Consider the following 16,486-nt stretch of genomic DNA (forward strand, 5'->3'; position numbering starts at 1 on the left):
ACACCATTAACAGAGATCACACAGCTGATCCAGCTATAGTTAAACATCTGACCCATTTAATGCCCCCTAACTTGGCCCTTTACAGTTAAATTTATAGCTGAGTTGAAACTGCTGCAGTGTAGTCAGTCCGTCCTCCAACGCTGGCCGGGAGCAGAGAGAGAGTGCGAACCACAACTCCGTTTCTCCCACTAATCCAGCCATGGAAATACAAGGCCATAAAGCTGGGAGCCTGGCACTCAGGCAACAACCACAGCCACTGTAAATGGGCTGGATAATCCACTTACAATTACAGAGTATCTCAATAGGGCCAGTAGACCAGAGAGTGCACCAGCCGTATCTTTAATATCTCTTTGAATGAGAGTGTTTAGGGCCGAACCAACACTCCATTTGACAAGAGCCAAGGAAGCCTAGAGCTTCATTAGCTTGGGGATAACAATTATTAAACTACACTTTGATGACATTCTGTAGTAATCCACCAAAGAATCATTGATGAAAATCAGGTTTTTTAATCATTACCAATAATATATATGTAATATATAAAAAAATACAAACATGAATTGAGATTAAGCCTCGCCTGAACCTTCTGTTTGAACTAGTTCAGGGAAAAGAAATGCAAGTGTGAGAAGCCAGTCTATGCAACTTAAAAGGATATTAAGTCCAATTTGAGTCATATTTTTGTAGCTTTGGAGATCATTTTGTATAACTTATAATAACATGGCGTACACCAAAGTAAATGCTGATACATGGGGAACACGGCAACACATCTACTTTGAAGTACAATGGGGCATGAATGATGAAAATGACAGGTCAGATTAGAGAGGTTGTGAACGAGTCAACAGATTATCTACACAACTTCAATTGTTTGTAAATATCAAAGTATATATATATATATATATATATATATATATATATATATATCGCAGAAAAACTGTGTGAACACAACTACGGTAAGTAGGGTTGGTCAAAGTTGAAACAGGGAGTCAGTTTGTAAACTGATAGACATTTTAAGGAACAGTGTGGACCATAATTCTACCATTTGCCTTTGATTTCTCATCAAGTCTCTAAGTATAACATTAATATTACAAACTGAAATGAAGGCCTAAACGCTGAAAATATGAGATAAGCTGTAATCCAACACAATTAATCATTCAGAACAATATAAGTGAATTTAAACAATGTTCCACATACTTGTCGTCCTCTATCTGTATCCTGGTCCAGTACAGAGGCTTCATGGGACAGGCTGGCTCTATGGCAACTTTTCGTGGGGCCTTCTCCACCTTATGGAAGGAACCAAAGCCCCCCATGGGGGGAGGAGGCGGCATGCCTCCACCTGGTGGAGGTGGAGGAGGAGGAGGTGGACCAGATCCAGGTAGGCCAGGGGGGGGAGGGGGAGGTGGCGGGGGTGGTGGTGGACCACCACCAGGGAGTGGAGGTGGCGGAGGGGGTGGTGGACCACCACCAGGGAGTGGAGGTGGCGGAGGGGGTGGTGGACCACCACCAGGGAGTGGAGGTGGCGGAGGGGGTGGCGGAGGGGGTGGCGGCGGTGCTCCAGTGTTGCCGGGCAAAGGAGGAGGAGGAGGAGGTGGTGGTGGTGGTGGTGGCGGCGCTCGAGTGGTGCCTGGCAAAGGGGGAGGAGGAGGAGGAGGAGGAGGAGATCCAAAGAGGCCTGGTGGGAGAGGGGGAGGAGGTGGTGGTGGGGGTGGTCCAGAAGGGCCCGGGGCCATTTCAGCTTTTAGATTTAGTCCGATGGAGTCCAGGTTGAGTTTTTTTGGCACATTCTGGTTGGGGCTTTGCGCAGGCCCGCCGCCGTCCCCCTCGGGGCTCTTTATGAAGGTCTCCCTGTCCGTCTGGATACTCACTGTGCGAAAGGTCCTGTGTATCAGGTCATCTGCTGTGGACACAGCAACATCGCGGAGCTCGCCACGCTCCTGACCTGCATTATACCCTTTGTCTCTTTGCACCTCAGCAAGGACTCCTTCCAGGTGCGATATGAAGACGGCATGTTCACCTCGCAGTTCGAAGATTTGCAGCTCAAAGTCAGACTGTTGGGAAGAAGAGACGAAACCAGAGACGAAACAAATGCAGAATATCAGAATCATTCCCCATTTTCAATAAAAAAAAACATCCCACCAAAGCAAAGTCTTCATTTGAATACAGAAAGGAAATTGTTCTGCAATAACTCTTGCTCATGTTTCTTATTAACTTGTGTCAGTTTCAAAATAGCATTAGGCACGTTCCTGCGGTACATGTTTCTTCGTGTCAGCATCAGTCCTTTAAATTATGGGTCACGTCAAATTAAAGGCTTTAAGCAGACAGGCTGAGAAACCAACTCTGAGATCAGACTTTTCAAAGAAACAGCCCAGAAGGCAATTCATCAGTGGTACAAATGATGTAACACGACCACAGCGGTGCTCCTTTGGTTTTCCGAGGGGATTCAATAAGTTTGACTCTTGATTAAGCTGACGGACGAAAGAAAAACACCTGTGAAACATTGTTGCTAACCTCCCCTTTTGATGAATGACACAGAAACCTTTGCTTTGAATGAGCCGTCATGTTGGAGACAAAGAAGATGTCTCTGGATGTGAGTTTGGAAAACATTTGGGAGGTAAAGATTACACATAATTTGCTTAGATTGAAAGTGCAGTTTTAATTTAACATATTTTGCAAGATTTTGCCTCTATTTATGTAATGTCACAAAAATAGTTAACTATATTTTCACTTTCTGTACAAAGCTGCTAAAGGTCCCATTAAAAGTCATTACATCAGGACATTAAGTCATTTCGAAAAAATAGTTCAGCAATTCAAAGGTTTACAAATAATTTATTCTCTTCAAGCTCTTTCTTTGGTACTTTGGTTTATATTATTTTTCTCTGTGCCTCATCTGAGAACTGGAGTAATGGATTCAATATTGAATATTTTGAAGGCACACTCAATTTAACAGTTTAAGCTGGTTACATTTTCACTTGAATCGAAATACAATTTCTCTGCTCGACACTTTGGTACAAAAGAAGAATGTTTAACACAATACTGGGCAACTTCAAAATCCTTGACATTTTAAAGCTTCCATTGCTGTAAATAAATGTTCAGCACCAGTCCAGCGGCTGCATTTCATTTCATGCTTACCGAGTGCCATCTTGTGTTCAGGAGAGTCAACTGCAGTATAGCGCCAGATATTATGACATGTAACTAAAAGTGCTGTTCATGTACACATGAATTATTGTTACAAATGTATCACTAGACGTTATTTCACAAAGCCCAAATCTTTGTTTTGATTCCCTTTAGCATTTGTAAGGTCTTTTGTCTTTAACTTTCTTTCACTAGACTGACCTCACCGAGACGTCTGGGCTTGTGAGTGTGTTGTATCCAGTGTTATATCCTGTGTGTTGTATTTGTTCAGTGTCAGTGTGTTAATAAAATGTCTGCTCAAGCCATTTGATAACTTACATGCATCCGCTCCAGATCTTCCTTGCACTCCCTCTTCAGCTGCAAGAGGGCAGCCTGGTGCTCTGAAAGGAGGCCGAACAAGGACACAAACTCATTCTGCTGGCAGTTTTAAATAATTTATTAAACATACACCGGAGTATATACTCTATTTATCAATCACAGCTCATTGCTTGTTTTCTTAAGTATTTATACATAACAGGGTTTAGATTCAGGCTTTTTGAGCAATTTGCTAAAAGATTGTTATAGTAAATCATTAAGCTAATCTGCAAGACGAGAGATATAGAACAACATGAACTGCTGGTTATTAGTAAGATTCTCCAGAAGGGTGGGTCACTGCCAGGCTAAAAGTGTGATATGTACAACCTAACCAACCAGTTTTAAATGGCACCGCTGCCTCAAATGAAAGCCCAGACAAAACACATGAACACAAACACAAACAATGCTGATCTGTTGGTTCTAATAAGAGCGTGAAAGAGAAAAGATCCCCCATGACATAATTATCCTAAACTCTATGATAATACAGTAGGATTTAGAAACATAAACAACTTGAGACTACAATAGACGACACCAAACAATAGAGACCGACTTCGTCAGTTCAAAAATCATTTGGAGCTTAAGCGTATTGTGATGTTTTATCAACCTCTGGGTCAACATACACCCAGGATGAAGGACAATGACCCATTAGGAATAGTTGACAGCTGGGAATCGTAATAGGTAATCGATAACCTCCTCTCACTCTTCGAAAGACAAAGAAGCTGAGGACACAGACTGAAATCTTCTATTGCAAAGTTGGGGATAAAGTACAATTTCATACCGTATCCGATCTCGTGTGACTTGGTATCCTTGACTACAGTGTCTACTGTGTACACCAGCGTCTCGTCTTCATTAATATGTTTTTCATCTGCTGCCAAGCTTTCATTTTATTTGAGGTCTGCCTGTGTTTGGGGCTAATTTTTACACTACTAAGTATTTATTTCAACTTGAAATACACTGCAACTCTGAATAGTCAATTATTTGCCCAACTAGCACTGTAATCTAAGGACTTAAGTGTGTGGCAAATAACAGACAAATGTCTTTAAGAAATGCATACGATAGGAATGCGTTGGTGTATCTATATGGCCCACACTGGACTTTTGCTCTGCTTCTGAACTTCCTCACACACCATTCTCTGATACGAGAGCAAAGCTCGATCATAGAGCACACATCAACAAAATAATCCGAGGTCGCTCGTCTTAATCTATTCTCTGGGATGAAGCTGCACAGAACACTCAACAGCTGTTTCACTGCAGCAGCTAAGCACTATACACGTTTAGTTCAACACAATTCCACATGTACCCAGAACATGAAAGAAAAGCTTTTTACTTTGTAATTAAATCAACCCATCGACAGCCGTGCCTGTCTTTAACCCATTTGTGTGTCTTTACGCCTTGAGAGTACAAGGGGTCTCAACATGGCGTGCTGCCCAGAGTATACTCTATTAAATGTTTTTACCTCGAACATCCACACATGCAATCCTGTTCTGCAACGAAACAGCAACCACACAAACAACATAATTAAGGTGTAGACACAGCCTCACTGTGTTCTTAAATGGATTTAAAGGAGGTGTTACACCCTGCTGATGATATTTAGCTCGCTGTACATGACTTGTCTTCGGGCTTTAGAGTAAAGTGTGATTGATCAACGGCGTGACTATTGTTTCAATGTTAAGAGATTCATTCAAAAGTACTATAATTTATACTCCACTATGGCCCTTGAAAAAAATTAAAATAAATCAACGCAAGGTTTCTTAGTGTACGTATGAACAGCATGATCAGTATTCCTGTTCCTCAGATGTAAAGACAGACAGTGTCTATAGAAGTTTAAAGGTTCTTACCCGCCTCGGTGTATTTGAGCCCCACCTTCTCTTCTTCATCTTTGGGTTTGGGTGGGGGCCACACAGCCTGAAGACGCCCCGGGGTCCGGTCCTCACTGTCAGTAGGGGACGTGAGCTCTGTCTGTGGGGAGAAAATACAGGCATAAGCAATTGGCACTGGCAATGCAATAATACAGCAACAATTTGCCTGATCATTTTTGTTGAAATTCCAGTGATTAACCAAAATATGAAGAAAAAAAAAAGAGAAAAATATTTTATACATTAACTTCTGCAGCACTGTTAAGTTCCTTTCCAGGGGATTTGGAGGTTCTCTCAAAAATAGACCTCAGATTTTCTTTGTCATTCTTGATTTTCTTTTTCACTGCATCCAGATCCACAACTTCTGCTTTTTCCTTTTTCACAGTTTTGGGGCCGAAGAGGTTCCTGAAGGTTTCATAGGCCAAGTCTGAAGTTTTCTTTCTCTCCTTTGGGGATGTGGGAGTATCTGGGCTTAGAAGAACCTCTTCTCCATTCTCAGACTCTTTTCTGTGGTGTTCTGGATCACCGTCCTGCGCGACCTCCGGCTTTGTGGTCTCATCGTGATTGTCTAGGTTGAGCAGCTGACTGAGATGTCCCATTACAGTGCTTTTAGTTTCTGCAATAGGTTTTGACTCTGCCTGTTTTTTGGCTGGCGAGGTAGCCGTCTTCTGCTCGGGGAGTAGCTTGGCTTTGTTCACAGTCTTCTTCAGGCTGAGCAGGGCCAGGTCTGCATCCTTCTCACTCTGCTTGATCTCTGACACGGTCTCCCTGTCATCTCCCAATGCTCCTTTCTTCAGCACCCGCAACCCACTGAAGAGAGCCGGCATCTGGAAGGAAGGGGGGGAAGAGAGCGCTGTGCCCCTGGATGGGGATGAAGAGGGTGCAGTGGACGGGGATGAGGTGGAGGAGGGTGCAGTGGACGGGGATGAGGTGGAGGAGGGTGCAATGGATGGCGATAAGGTGGAGGAGGGTGCCGTGAATTGGGAAGTGGAAGAGGGTGCCGTGGATGGGGAAGTGAAGGAGGGTGCCGTGGATGGCGATGAGCTGGAGGAGGGTGCCGTGGATGGCGATGAGGTGGAGGAGGGTGCCGTGACTTGAGAAGTGGAGGAGGGTGCTGTGGATGGGGATTTGGGGGAGGAGGGTGCCGTGGACGAAGCTGGAGGTGGCGTGTCTTTTTCTGGTGTCTTTGTAGAAGTTGTGCTCTGTGAAGAAGGACTGTTACCTGGCTGGATGTCACCTGCAGACTCTTCAGGAGCAGATGACAGCAGCATGGGTTGTTTAGTCCCTGGAGGGTGATTTGTGATACCATCAGATTCCGATTGCTCCTCTGGACTGGAGACTGATAGAGCTGAAACTTCAGGAGTCTTAGTGTCGGAGGGAACAGAGGAGGAGACCTGGCTGGAGGGAGGTTCCTCAGCCCCCTCGTCAGCTTCAACCTTTATCTCATGAATCTCCTCCCTCTGTGTATTATCTAAATCTTCCTTGAGAGGTGAGGCTGTGGCAGCATTATGACCCGAGGCCTCCAAATCCAGATGTCTGGAGAAGATGGAAGTAACAGGCAGAGAACCATCTATCCCAGCAAACTCTTCGTCTTTATTTATTCTTACTTCCTCTTTACTATTCTCTCCAGCACCCGATGTGGATACAACCAAAGGCGCTGTGGCGGTGCTCTCCTTGAGACTACGGCCACCTGCCTTTTTGGACCCTATAGAGGCTAAAAATGAATTAGCGTTAGACCTGCTGACAAACTTGTTTGAATAGAGAATAGCTTCTATGCGTGATCTCTCTGTAAATTTGTGTGTTCTGAACACAGGCACTTGGTACTCTGCCTCAGCAGCATCTTTTATCTCATCTCCATCACCATGCTCCAGTGTGTTAATGTCCTCCTCAGGTAGGGTGGGCTTCGACAGACTAGTGCTGCTGTGGGCCTCCTCCTCATCCACACTTTGCTCATTCTCAATATACGTTTCCACCCGAATGACCTGGACCAGATCACAAGAAGCAGTCACATTATCCTGATGCAAATCTCCCTTCCCTTGGAAATTGTTCTCACTGTTAGTAGTTTGACCGCCTTCAGGTAGACTATTGTCCTCATCTGACAGCTCCTTGAAAGACGTCAGCACAGCCGATTCGGCATCTGAAGAGGCATTTCTATCTCTGTTGAAGATATTGCTGAAGACATTCAGGAGGGAACTGGAGGGCTGCTTCCCTGGTCCCTCTGAGTTATTACTCATACTGTCCATGTTTTGCTCAAAGCTCCGCACCAACTGAAAGCAAAGAGAGGAAGACCAAAACAGGTAGCAGCTCTGGCAAAGCGTCCATTCAAAAACTTATCAAAAAAGGTCCCAGTTATCCAAGCGGCCCCTATTCCAGCTCTCCCGCTGGCTGGGACAAAAGGCCTTTGTATAATTAAAATCTCTCCAGCTCTTCTTACCACTATCCCGTATTCCTGTTTAGTGAAAAGCAAACAAGTTCCAGTTGTAGACTTTCATAATATCACGTTGAGCATAGTGCAGACTGTATGTTGTCAGCGGTACTGCTCAGCCTCCCCTCTGCCAATAAGATTTCCAATGACGCTGTAAGTGAAGTCAAGCTGTTCAGTGGCTGGAAGCATGTCCTGCTGTAATCTTCCTGGGAGAGCAGCTGAGCATAGTTCACCTGCCTTTCACAAAAGCATACCCAACTCTTACGGCGAGCTGAGTCTCAGTATCCTTCTCTATGTGCCGGTATACACAGACTGGAGTCCATGATTACGCTGTACTTGTAGTTGGTCTCTGTTTCCTTTACCTAGTTTCTTACTTTTACAGGAAAGCCCTGTGTGCTGTTGTGTGAGAGAGAAGAAAAAAAAAACAGTAAAAAAAAACCTCCACAGGTTGGGAAAAGAATGTGTCTCACTGGTCTGCCCAGTCTGGGGACGCCTCCCTTCAGGTTCCTCCCTCCCTGGGAGGGGACCTGCGGATCCCGGCACTGCAGGTGTCTGATTACCCTTTGCTCACTTCCTTAAAATGGCTGCTGCGGCAGCGGAGTAAACGCAGTCAGTCTGTGTGGTCAGGTGGAGAGCTGCCGAGGTCCATTAGCGCAGCATTGCACCATTAAGCAGTGAGATTTTGCAATGCGGGGCTTAAGACGGGGTGATTAGTCAGCCTCGCCTTGGCCAGCCCGAGCTAACGTGCTAAGACGCTAACGTGTTATTAGCAGCTCATGAACAACTAAACGGAAGACCGAGGTAAAACAAACAACAAAAGGACATTTTGAATCACTTACCATGAGTCTGTATCTACTGAACACGGACGACTTTAAAATAAACTGAACCTTCAGTTTTGAGGACAGTTGTTTACTACAGAGAAAACGCTTTAAAAAGTCTGCAAGCTAACGTTATCTTAAGTTTAGCAGGTCATACAATCTGTGTGGGAGAACGAACAAACTTATATGAGAAAATAAAATGGCATGGAAAAACCACTTCCATGATGTGTTTTTAAGATTATTCTCCATTTACTTCAGACTGGTTGCCCTGAGCAACTTCAGACGGGCTGATGCAGTAAACCTGGAAGGAGCGGACTAAAGGGCACACTGATGTGTTTGTAGTCAAACTACTGCCCCAAGTAGCTAATACATCTTCAAATACTATTGATTTGCTCTGAAAAAAACTAATTAGTTACCATGTTATGAACTTGAAGAGAATTTTTTTTTTTAAGTTTCAAAATAGTGAAAATGGACCCAGCAGCAGAACTGCATAGCCTAATTAAATTACATTTTTTTCATTTATTTTAATTAACTTAACAATACACATTCACACGCGTACTTGCATTTTTCTAGGAATGTCGTTCATTTCCCCCCCTCATCTAAATGCGACAAATAGAAAGGGGCAAGGAATTAAGTTATGTAATAGGAGCGGTATTTCATACACTTGCAGTAAATCTCTCACGGAGGTTTTTGTATAAAGGCACAACTGACCAACAGAACTGATGTGAATGCAGATCTGAATGAAATCATTTATTTACAAGTTACAGATGTAACACTACAGATCATAACCCACATAATTGGATTGTGAGTCACAACCTTTTGTGTTCAACTATCACAACACACTGAACATGAGGTGTGTCTTTCCAACGCCATGGCAATGGATGACAGTGACAATGAAGTATGCCAGTTGGCTGTCACTTTCACAACAATACAGAGTGTCTCGTCCTGTACAGCACGGCCATCATACTAGTACGTTAACTGGTATTTACAAAACAATGCGTGCCTTGTGTTGATACACAACCCGCCTAAAACCACACCCAGGTAATCTGCATCTGCCAAAGGAATTAAGGACATTTGCCAAACAACAAAATGGAATTTGGAAAGACTTGTAAATCTATCAATGAGAGATTTAGATGTGCATGTTGACAGTTCTTAAATTATAATTCATATTAGCATACTTAAAACTTACACAACCTGGAAACAAACAACACACTGTTTGCTGCTGGCTTGTTTTTTTAAGAATACACATATTGTACAGTAGGATTACATTAGTCACATGCTGTAAGGAACTACCACACAGTAACAAAATATAAATCACACTAATTACCCATAATAGCCTAAACCTTTTAAAATAAGGTCAAAGATTTTTTCAGAAAATGCAACAAAGGAAGGAGAGCTTTTCCTGTCTTTGCCCTGGACAAAAAAGTTTTGAGTGCAGTGATCTGGTACAGTTTTGGCTTATGACCACGTTCTACAGATTAGAATCCATGACCTGTTAATCCATTTCTAAGAATTCATGATCAGGTGGTTAAATGCCCGAGTTGAGAGAAATCCCTTTGAGTCCCAAAAGGAGGAGAAAAGAGTGCTATGCTACACTGCTCTGTGCATGAAAATACCCATTAGAGCTAATTTTGATCTGTATGTGTTTGTGCTGCTTGAGGGCCCTCACCGTACACTCCAGCTTGGGACAGTAGGGTGTGTCACCGAGGATGTCATCCTCAGGCGGTGTGATGCGTAGGAAATCGAGGTGATCAGGGCGTGGAGCGCGGGAAAGGAGCTCCTGAGGGTCATCACCATCCAGCATCCAAATGTCATCATGACGCAAGAGGGAATCCTCTACACAAACAAACACACCACCACAGTGTAATTAACGCTCGGTTTTGTGCAAGGAAACATAGCATGGAAAAACAAAATAGCATAACAGGTGTTGGCTTGTGTGGCAAGGCTTAATAAGCAGCACTGACTGAGACTGCACAGGGAATAAAAGAGGAACTAGTTAGAAAGCAGGCATCAGAATCCTTAAGCATCGAGCAAAGGGACCACGGTTGTGCAGTAGGCTTGAGGCACACAGCTATTTTTATCTGCACTTAGCCCGGCCCTGTTCCTATTGTTGACACCAAGCAGAAAGCTACCCTGATCCAATAAGGAAAAATGGCCCAACCTCAAAAGCATTATTGATTTGCATTCAAAAAATGCACTGTAACAGCCGTGGCGTTGCTCAGCATTACCAATGAATGTACTACAATAAGGTCAGCTGCAAATAGGTGTGTGGGTTTTGCCTGTGTTTAGTTAGCGTGAAAATACAAGATTTCAGATTGGGAAAGACTGCCATCTCCTGACCAGGCAGTCACACAGAAGGTGATGAGTGGCATTTCAAATAATAAACTAAAAAACCAAGTAAATTTTAAACTTTTCATAAAATGTCTTTCCTGGCTTCTGTTTATGCCGCAGTGTGCAGGGGAGGTTGGATTTATTCGGAGCATTTTAGAGCACCTAAACCTTAATATTTACTGCTTAGTGACACACTGCAGCATCAACCTGAAGAACCTCCCTCATGCGCTGTCTGTCACATGGTATTGACTTCAAGAGCCAGGCCAGTACTCACACATGCGCAAAAATACAATTTCAAATTCTTCTCACGTGTATGGGAACATGAACTCGCCTTTATGCATGCAAGAGTCAATGTGTGCCAACTTGTACCATTTAGTATACCCAGAAAAAGATAAGTGTGTGCCAAAACAAAGTACGTCAAATGTAGGATGTCCAACTGCATCCTGTCATATTTTGTAGACGTATGTTGTCAGGGCAGTGTACAGTATGTACGAAAAGTAAAAAGAAGAAAGAATGATTTGAAACGCAGTATCAGTCACGCAAGAAAAAGGGAGGAAGATAAGAGTGCAAGATAAGATATATGTCACAGGGACAGTGAGGTGAAAGAATAAGAAAGAGGAAAAGAGGTGGAGACAGAGGAGAGATCATTCAAAGGGGGAGGGTGCAGATCTTGAAGCTCGTTGACCGCAATTTCCCCAGGCTGCAAGACAACACCAAGACTTGTTCTGGAGAATAATGAGCTGGAAACTGAGAAAAATCGCATCATCTCTTCCTGTTCGATAAGCGGCTGACATATCCCATAACGTCTCTTTGTAATGAGTATATCCCTGAAGGGGACATCAAATACTGTGGTATTTTTGCCGAGGAGCCACTACTAAATTCTGGAAGTCCACTTCCCCAGAGTCTGAGTCGCTTTAAAGCCAAATGCTTTAAATTCAGTTATGAGCCCACACACACAACAAACTGGGGGGGTTTCATAAAAAAAAAAATGGAAGCATTGAAATTCAACCTCAGTACCACTATCAGTCATTAGGAGACAGCAGCAATGACTGCAGTCCCGCCAGTTATCTAGGACTTGGACAGCAGGGGAAAAAAGGATTAGATTAATAACGTTTCATTATGATAATGCTGCGCTGCATGGTCCCGCAGTGGGAACTGCTGACTGGAGGTTGGGACACTTCCAAATGCAAATTTAAGCCCAGTGCGGGCCAAAGAGAGAAACTAGTGCTCAGAAACAGCTCTTTCGCTCTACAATCACTGTTAAATATATGAAATAGGCAAACAATGAACACCTATTGATTATAGGTCTGCTAGGTTCATTCATGACTCAGCTAAACAACCTTGATCTCGTACACGCGTGCCAAATTGACAGTCGCATAATTCAAAGTGCCCGGTGGCCCACACTGCCACCACCTGGACGGGGAGAGGAAGAGGCGTGTTTTTTATCCCCGTAGTCAAACACAGCAATGAATCTCTGATGACCCTGCTGAATGCTAGAAAGAAGACATAGTGATGTAATGCACAACACTGGAACATAATGACAGTAATCAGATATGGAGAAGCAACTCTTATATGCAATAGGCACTCACACAGAGCCTATGTTCACTGGCCATGGGAAGCTGAGCACTTATTGCCATATAACCTCCCTCTCTGCTGTTTAAAAACCTGAGACTAAATCAGCGTTTCCACAACGCAGGGGACGCAGGGTGCAGTACAGTTTGATCGAATAGCAGGGAATGCAAGGCTGACTGGAACATCTTAACCTGAGACAACATACCGTCTGGGTCTCACTGCCCTTTAGCGAAGCCAGTGTACTTTAATAGAGTTTCAGAAATCTGCAGCACATGCAGGTGTTAACTGACAGTGCAGTGATTTGACAGGGAAGAATCACAGTGTGTGAGTGAGCAGCTATCAGACAGGACGCGTGTGTTACTGCAAGCGTTAAGATTTTAAAATAGTGTTTGGCACAGCTCAAAGGCCATCTGACGTTTACCCTGACAGGTGGGTGTTGTGAGTGCTGAATGATCCACCTTACACAGTGTTGGCTGTTCATAACTCATCCAGTGTTCAGAGAATGCTTTGTGGACAACAAAGCCAACATGAAATTACTAAAAGCGATGATAATGAGTGTACCGGATCATTTCTTCGAGATCAATAAAGGGCAATACCTACACGCATATTAATAATTGCAGAACATTCCTAAATTAAGACCAGTCTATCTCCTCTCACGCTGAAGTCTCATTGTTATTACAAACATTCAAAACAGCGTTGCCCAGTCTGCCTCATTTCATCCAGTAAAAATCTATAACCTCATCATTCAAAGTAAAAGAACTGGGTCATGTGGGCTACTGAGTGCATCTGGCAGCCTCAACCTCCATCACCTTTTAACCAGGAAGAAGGATCATAGACTTTTGTATAAATCATGAAAAAGGAAGGATTTATAAATCATCTAGTTTCTTTTGCGCCTGTCAAAACCATTTTTCCATGCAGGCGTGTCGGCCGTGCATGGCTGTCAGGCCGGCTGATTGACTGACTGGTTTGGCTGGAAGTGCTGAGGTCAATGTAAAGAGTAGCTACAAGTTAAAACTCAGGGAGAAGTGCTGTGGCGCTTTGTGGGCTAGAGTAGCAATGTAGCATGACGCAATGCTCACAGAGTCATCATTATTCATTTAAAATGCAGTTCTGGAGGCTAATGGGTTATTCAGAACTGAGGAAGAGGGAGGAGTGCTTTCATTAGGCTTGGCGGGCCATAGACTGGAAGACAGGAAATATGGTTAAAGTCACTCCAGTCCAGGAGTGGGTTAAAGCTTAAAAGAGGGGCCCTTTAAAAAGCTGCTCATACTGAAAAAGCACGATGGAACATAGCTAACATTTTCCAAGGTTGCAGTGTAGGAGTCATTTATTAAAGAAAACAAGTTCCACTTTACATGAGAAGGACCTTTGTTCCCGGTTCCACAGCATGTAGTATGCAGACTAGAGAAGCCTGTATTGGTAGAATCCACTTCATTCGCTGAAGAGAGCCGGTCCTTGTCTTCACTGGGTGGAACAATGTTGCTCGGCAGGGCAATTTGTGTTGAATGACAGCTCGCTGGGACAGAGGGGCGATATACTCCTGCTCTGCACTGATAAGTTGCATATGACCTTGCAGGAACGTATTTGGTAATCAGATTATGGTATTGCCTGCCATATGTCAGACAATAACATAAGTAGGGAATAGAGAGACACACACACACACAGAGACAGAGACAGAGAGAGAGAGAGAGAGAGAGAGAGAGAGAGAGAGAGACTAACAGCTGATTGGGCTGAAAAGTGATGTTTTGAAACAGCCGTTTTCAATATTTTGGCAGTGGCTCAGTGTAATGTGAAAAAGGTTGCCTTTAGCTCGATAGAGCTGCATAGCATCTTTTTGCTAATTATTATGGGTTTCTTGCCCACAAGACCACTGTTTTGGTTTAGTCTTACCACTTCCATCATCATTTCCATTCGCAGGCCAGTGTAGAAGCTCTACAAACCCACTGTATACCACATGCTCAGCAAAAAACGGCAGACAGGCCAGATTAATGGCTCGCTGGTGAGCAGAGCATTACACTGTCTAGCAAGGGCTGGTGAATGGTAAATGGACCTGTACTTGTATAGCGCTTTTCTAGTCTTCCGACCACTCAAAGCGCTTTTACACTACGAGACATCATTCACCCATTCACACACTGATGGGAGGAGCCACCATGCAAGGTGCCATCAGTATAGTCAACCATCCATACACATTCATACTCCAAAGTGAAGACCAAAACAGAGTTAAAAAGGAGAGTGAATAGTGGATTTACATTTACCAGGTGGCCAGAATAAATGCTAATATTGCAATGTATCTTTTTAAAAATATAAAACAGGCAAATATATACTAAAAGGTTTCACTATTTCCACTGAGAAGTGATGTCAGCTTGTTTGTAGCTTGTTTCCGATATCTGTCCCCCATCTATAATCGCAGGTTTTACGTTTCTTGTGCAGCTTTACAATACTAATACTAAAGTAAAAGGGAACAATCAACACGATTGCTCACGTAAATGGAAACTAACAAACATACATTATGGATGTAAGGTGTAAACACACATGCAACCACACAGAGTGAATATATATGGGGTATTCTGCTCTACAGACTACAGGGCTGGAGTATCATTAGCACATACAACAAAATAACTCATTACTTTTACATCACAATGCCAGTCTGCATCAACACACTCATTAATAAGCATTGAGATTAAAGAACCTGGATTATAATTAGTTCACCATTTGCCAACTTTAAAGGGGCTGGGCCTCTTACAGACCCACTTACCATTTTTGTGTGAACCCTGTGATGTTCATTTATCTGTGTTAACGTCTGAAGTGTAATCAATTATCAAGCAACACAAGGGAGATCTAGTGAACGGCTAAAATGCATCAGAAATCGACAAAAGGATCTATTTTAAGATTAAAGGTTCAAGCCACGACTGTGAGGACTATTCAACATGAAGCATTTGGGTTGCATGACAAAGGCAACAATGTAAAGTATATTTGCTCCGTCAGTCTCATACAGACAGTTTATGGATTACACCATCATGCAGTAACATCAGCTGGGGCCCAAGCTCAGGATATTAAAAAGACAGTGCTCATAGTGTCCCTTTTCATATTTGCAAGAACATTACATTTAATGAAAAAAAAAAAAAAATGTAAAAACGGTGTGGTCTGATGCCAGAAAATGTGGATTATGTGCGTGTGCCTAAATGCTAATGTAGGTTTCTGTCTGTGTGTGCGTGGCGTCTGTGAATGCCATGGTGAGGACACACAAGGACAGTGTCTTTTCACTGGGAACTGATCCAAATGATCTCCACATGAGTAAAGCTGGGCTATCTATTCCTCTGTCCACCAGTTATCTTCGCGTCACACTGCTCAGCACTCCTCCTCCATTTGGCTGAGCTGAGCTGTATTGTTTGAGCCAGTGCTGGTCTTTGATGAAGCAACTGAAATACTCTGAAGCTTCCTTGAAAATGAAGCATGATTCTTGAATAAGAGGTAAAACCAATCATTATCCACGGTCTGTTAGTAAACAGAAAGGGATGATTACCCCGTTAAACAGGTACATAATGCAATAATGCTTCTGACATTATTAAGGCTTTGCCAATATTCTAGATGCTGTGAGTATTTAAACCCAGTAGGCGTAAGACATAATGGTACAGATTATAGGAAGAGTAAATGTAATAATCCTTTTCTGTCTAACCTTTGGGCCTGCTGGGTCACGGATCCTTTGTCAGTTTCCTGCGAACTGGAGAGGATGTGGGTTTAGGGGAGAGACAGCAGGTCCCCAAAAGTCCAAATTAGCAATGCTTCAGTTAACACTGCGCTCACAAGAACCCTGGTCAGGTTGAACCTCGTGTCAAATCTGAGCCTTTGATCTGGGACACTGCCACTAATCTCTGACTTCCCTACGGCGCTTAGAGAGTTAAAGTGGATCATCAGCCAAAGTATTCTCAGGCCCTGTTTGCCCCTTGTGCAACTCTGCTGGGTAGTTTTTAATTTGTAGTCACAGCCAAGATGTCAACACAGCAA

General features: G+C 43.4%; 2 protein-coding genes across 3 annotated transcripts in view; both read right to left on the reverse strand.

The window, feature by feature from the left end:
* LOC137787718 (formin-like) overlaps nucleotides 1-16,486 on the reverse strand; it is a 48,877-nt gene that overhangs the window by 29,504 nt on the left and 2,887 nt on the right. For both annotated transcript variants that reach the window (XM_068580421.1, XM_068580420.1), the window contains exons 3-6: nucleotides 10,248-10,414; nucleotides 5,318-5,438; nucleotides 3,445-3,506; nucleotides 1,189-2,042 (exon numbers count right to left, since the gene is read on the reverse strand). In XM_068580421.1, the coding sequence (XP_068436522.1) occupies nucleotides 1,189-2,042; nucleotides 3,445-3,506; nucleotides 5,318-5,438; nucleotides 10,248-10,414 (1,204 nt within the window). The remainder of the gene's footprint in view (nucleotides 1-1,188; nucleotides 2,043-3,444; nucleotides 3,507-5,317; nucleotides 5,439-10,247; nucleotides 10,415-16,486) is intronic.
* LOC137787769 (uncharacterized) lies at nucleotides 5,572-8,832 on the reverse strand. The gene is made up of 2 exons (XM_068580500.1): nucleotides 8,600-8,832; nucleotides 5,572-7,602 (listed from the first exon to the last, which is right to left on the reverse strand). Exons 1-2 carry the CDS (start codon nucleotides 8,600-8,602, stop codon nucleotides 5,572-5,574), a joined length of 2,034 nt encoding a protein of 677 aa, XP_068436601.1. The 5' UTR covers nucleotides 8,603-8,832.

Source organism: Clinocottus analis, unplaced genomic scaffold, assembly GCF_023055335.1.
Source record: "Clinocottus analis isolate CAN_PGR_092001 unplaced genomic scaffold, fCliAna1.0.p SCAF_17, whole genome shotgun sequence".
Classification (NCBI taxonomy): Eukaryota; Metazoa; Chordata; class Actinopteri; order Perciformes; family Cottidae; genus Clinocottus; species Clinocottus analis.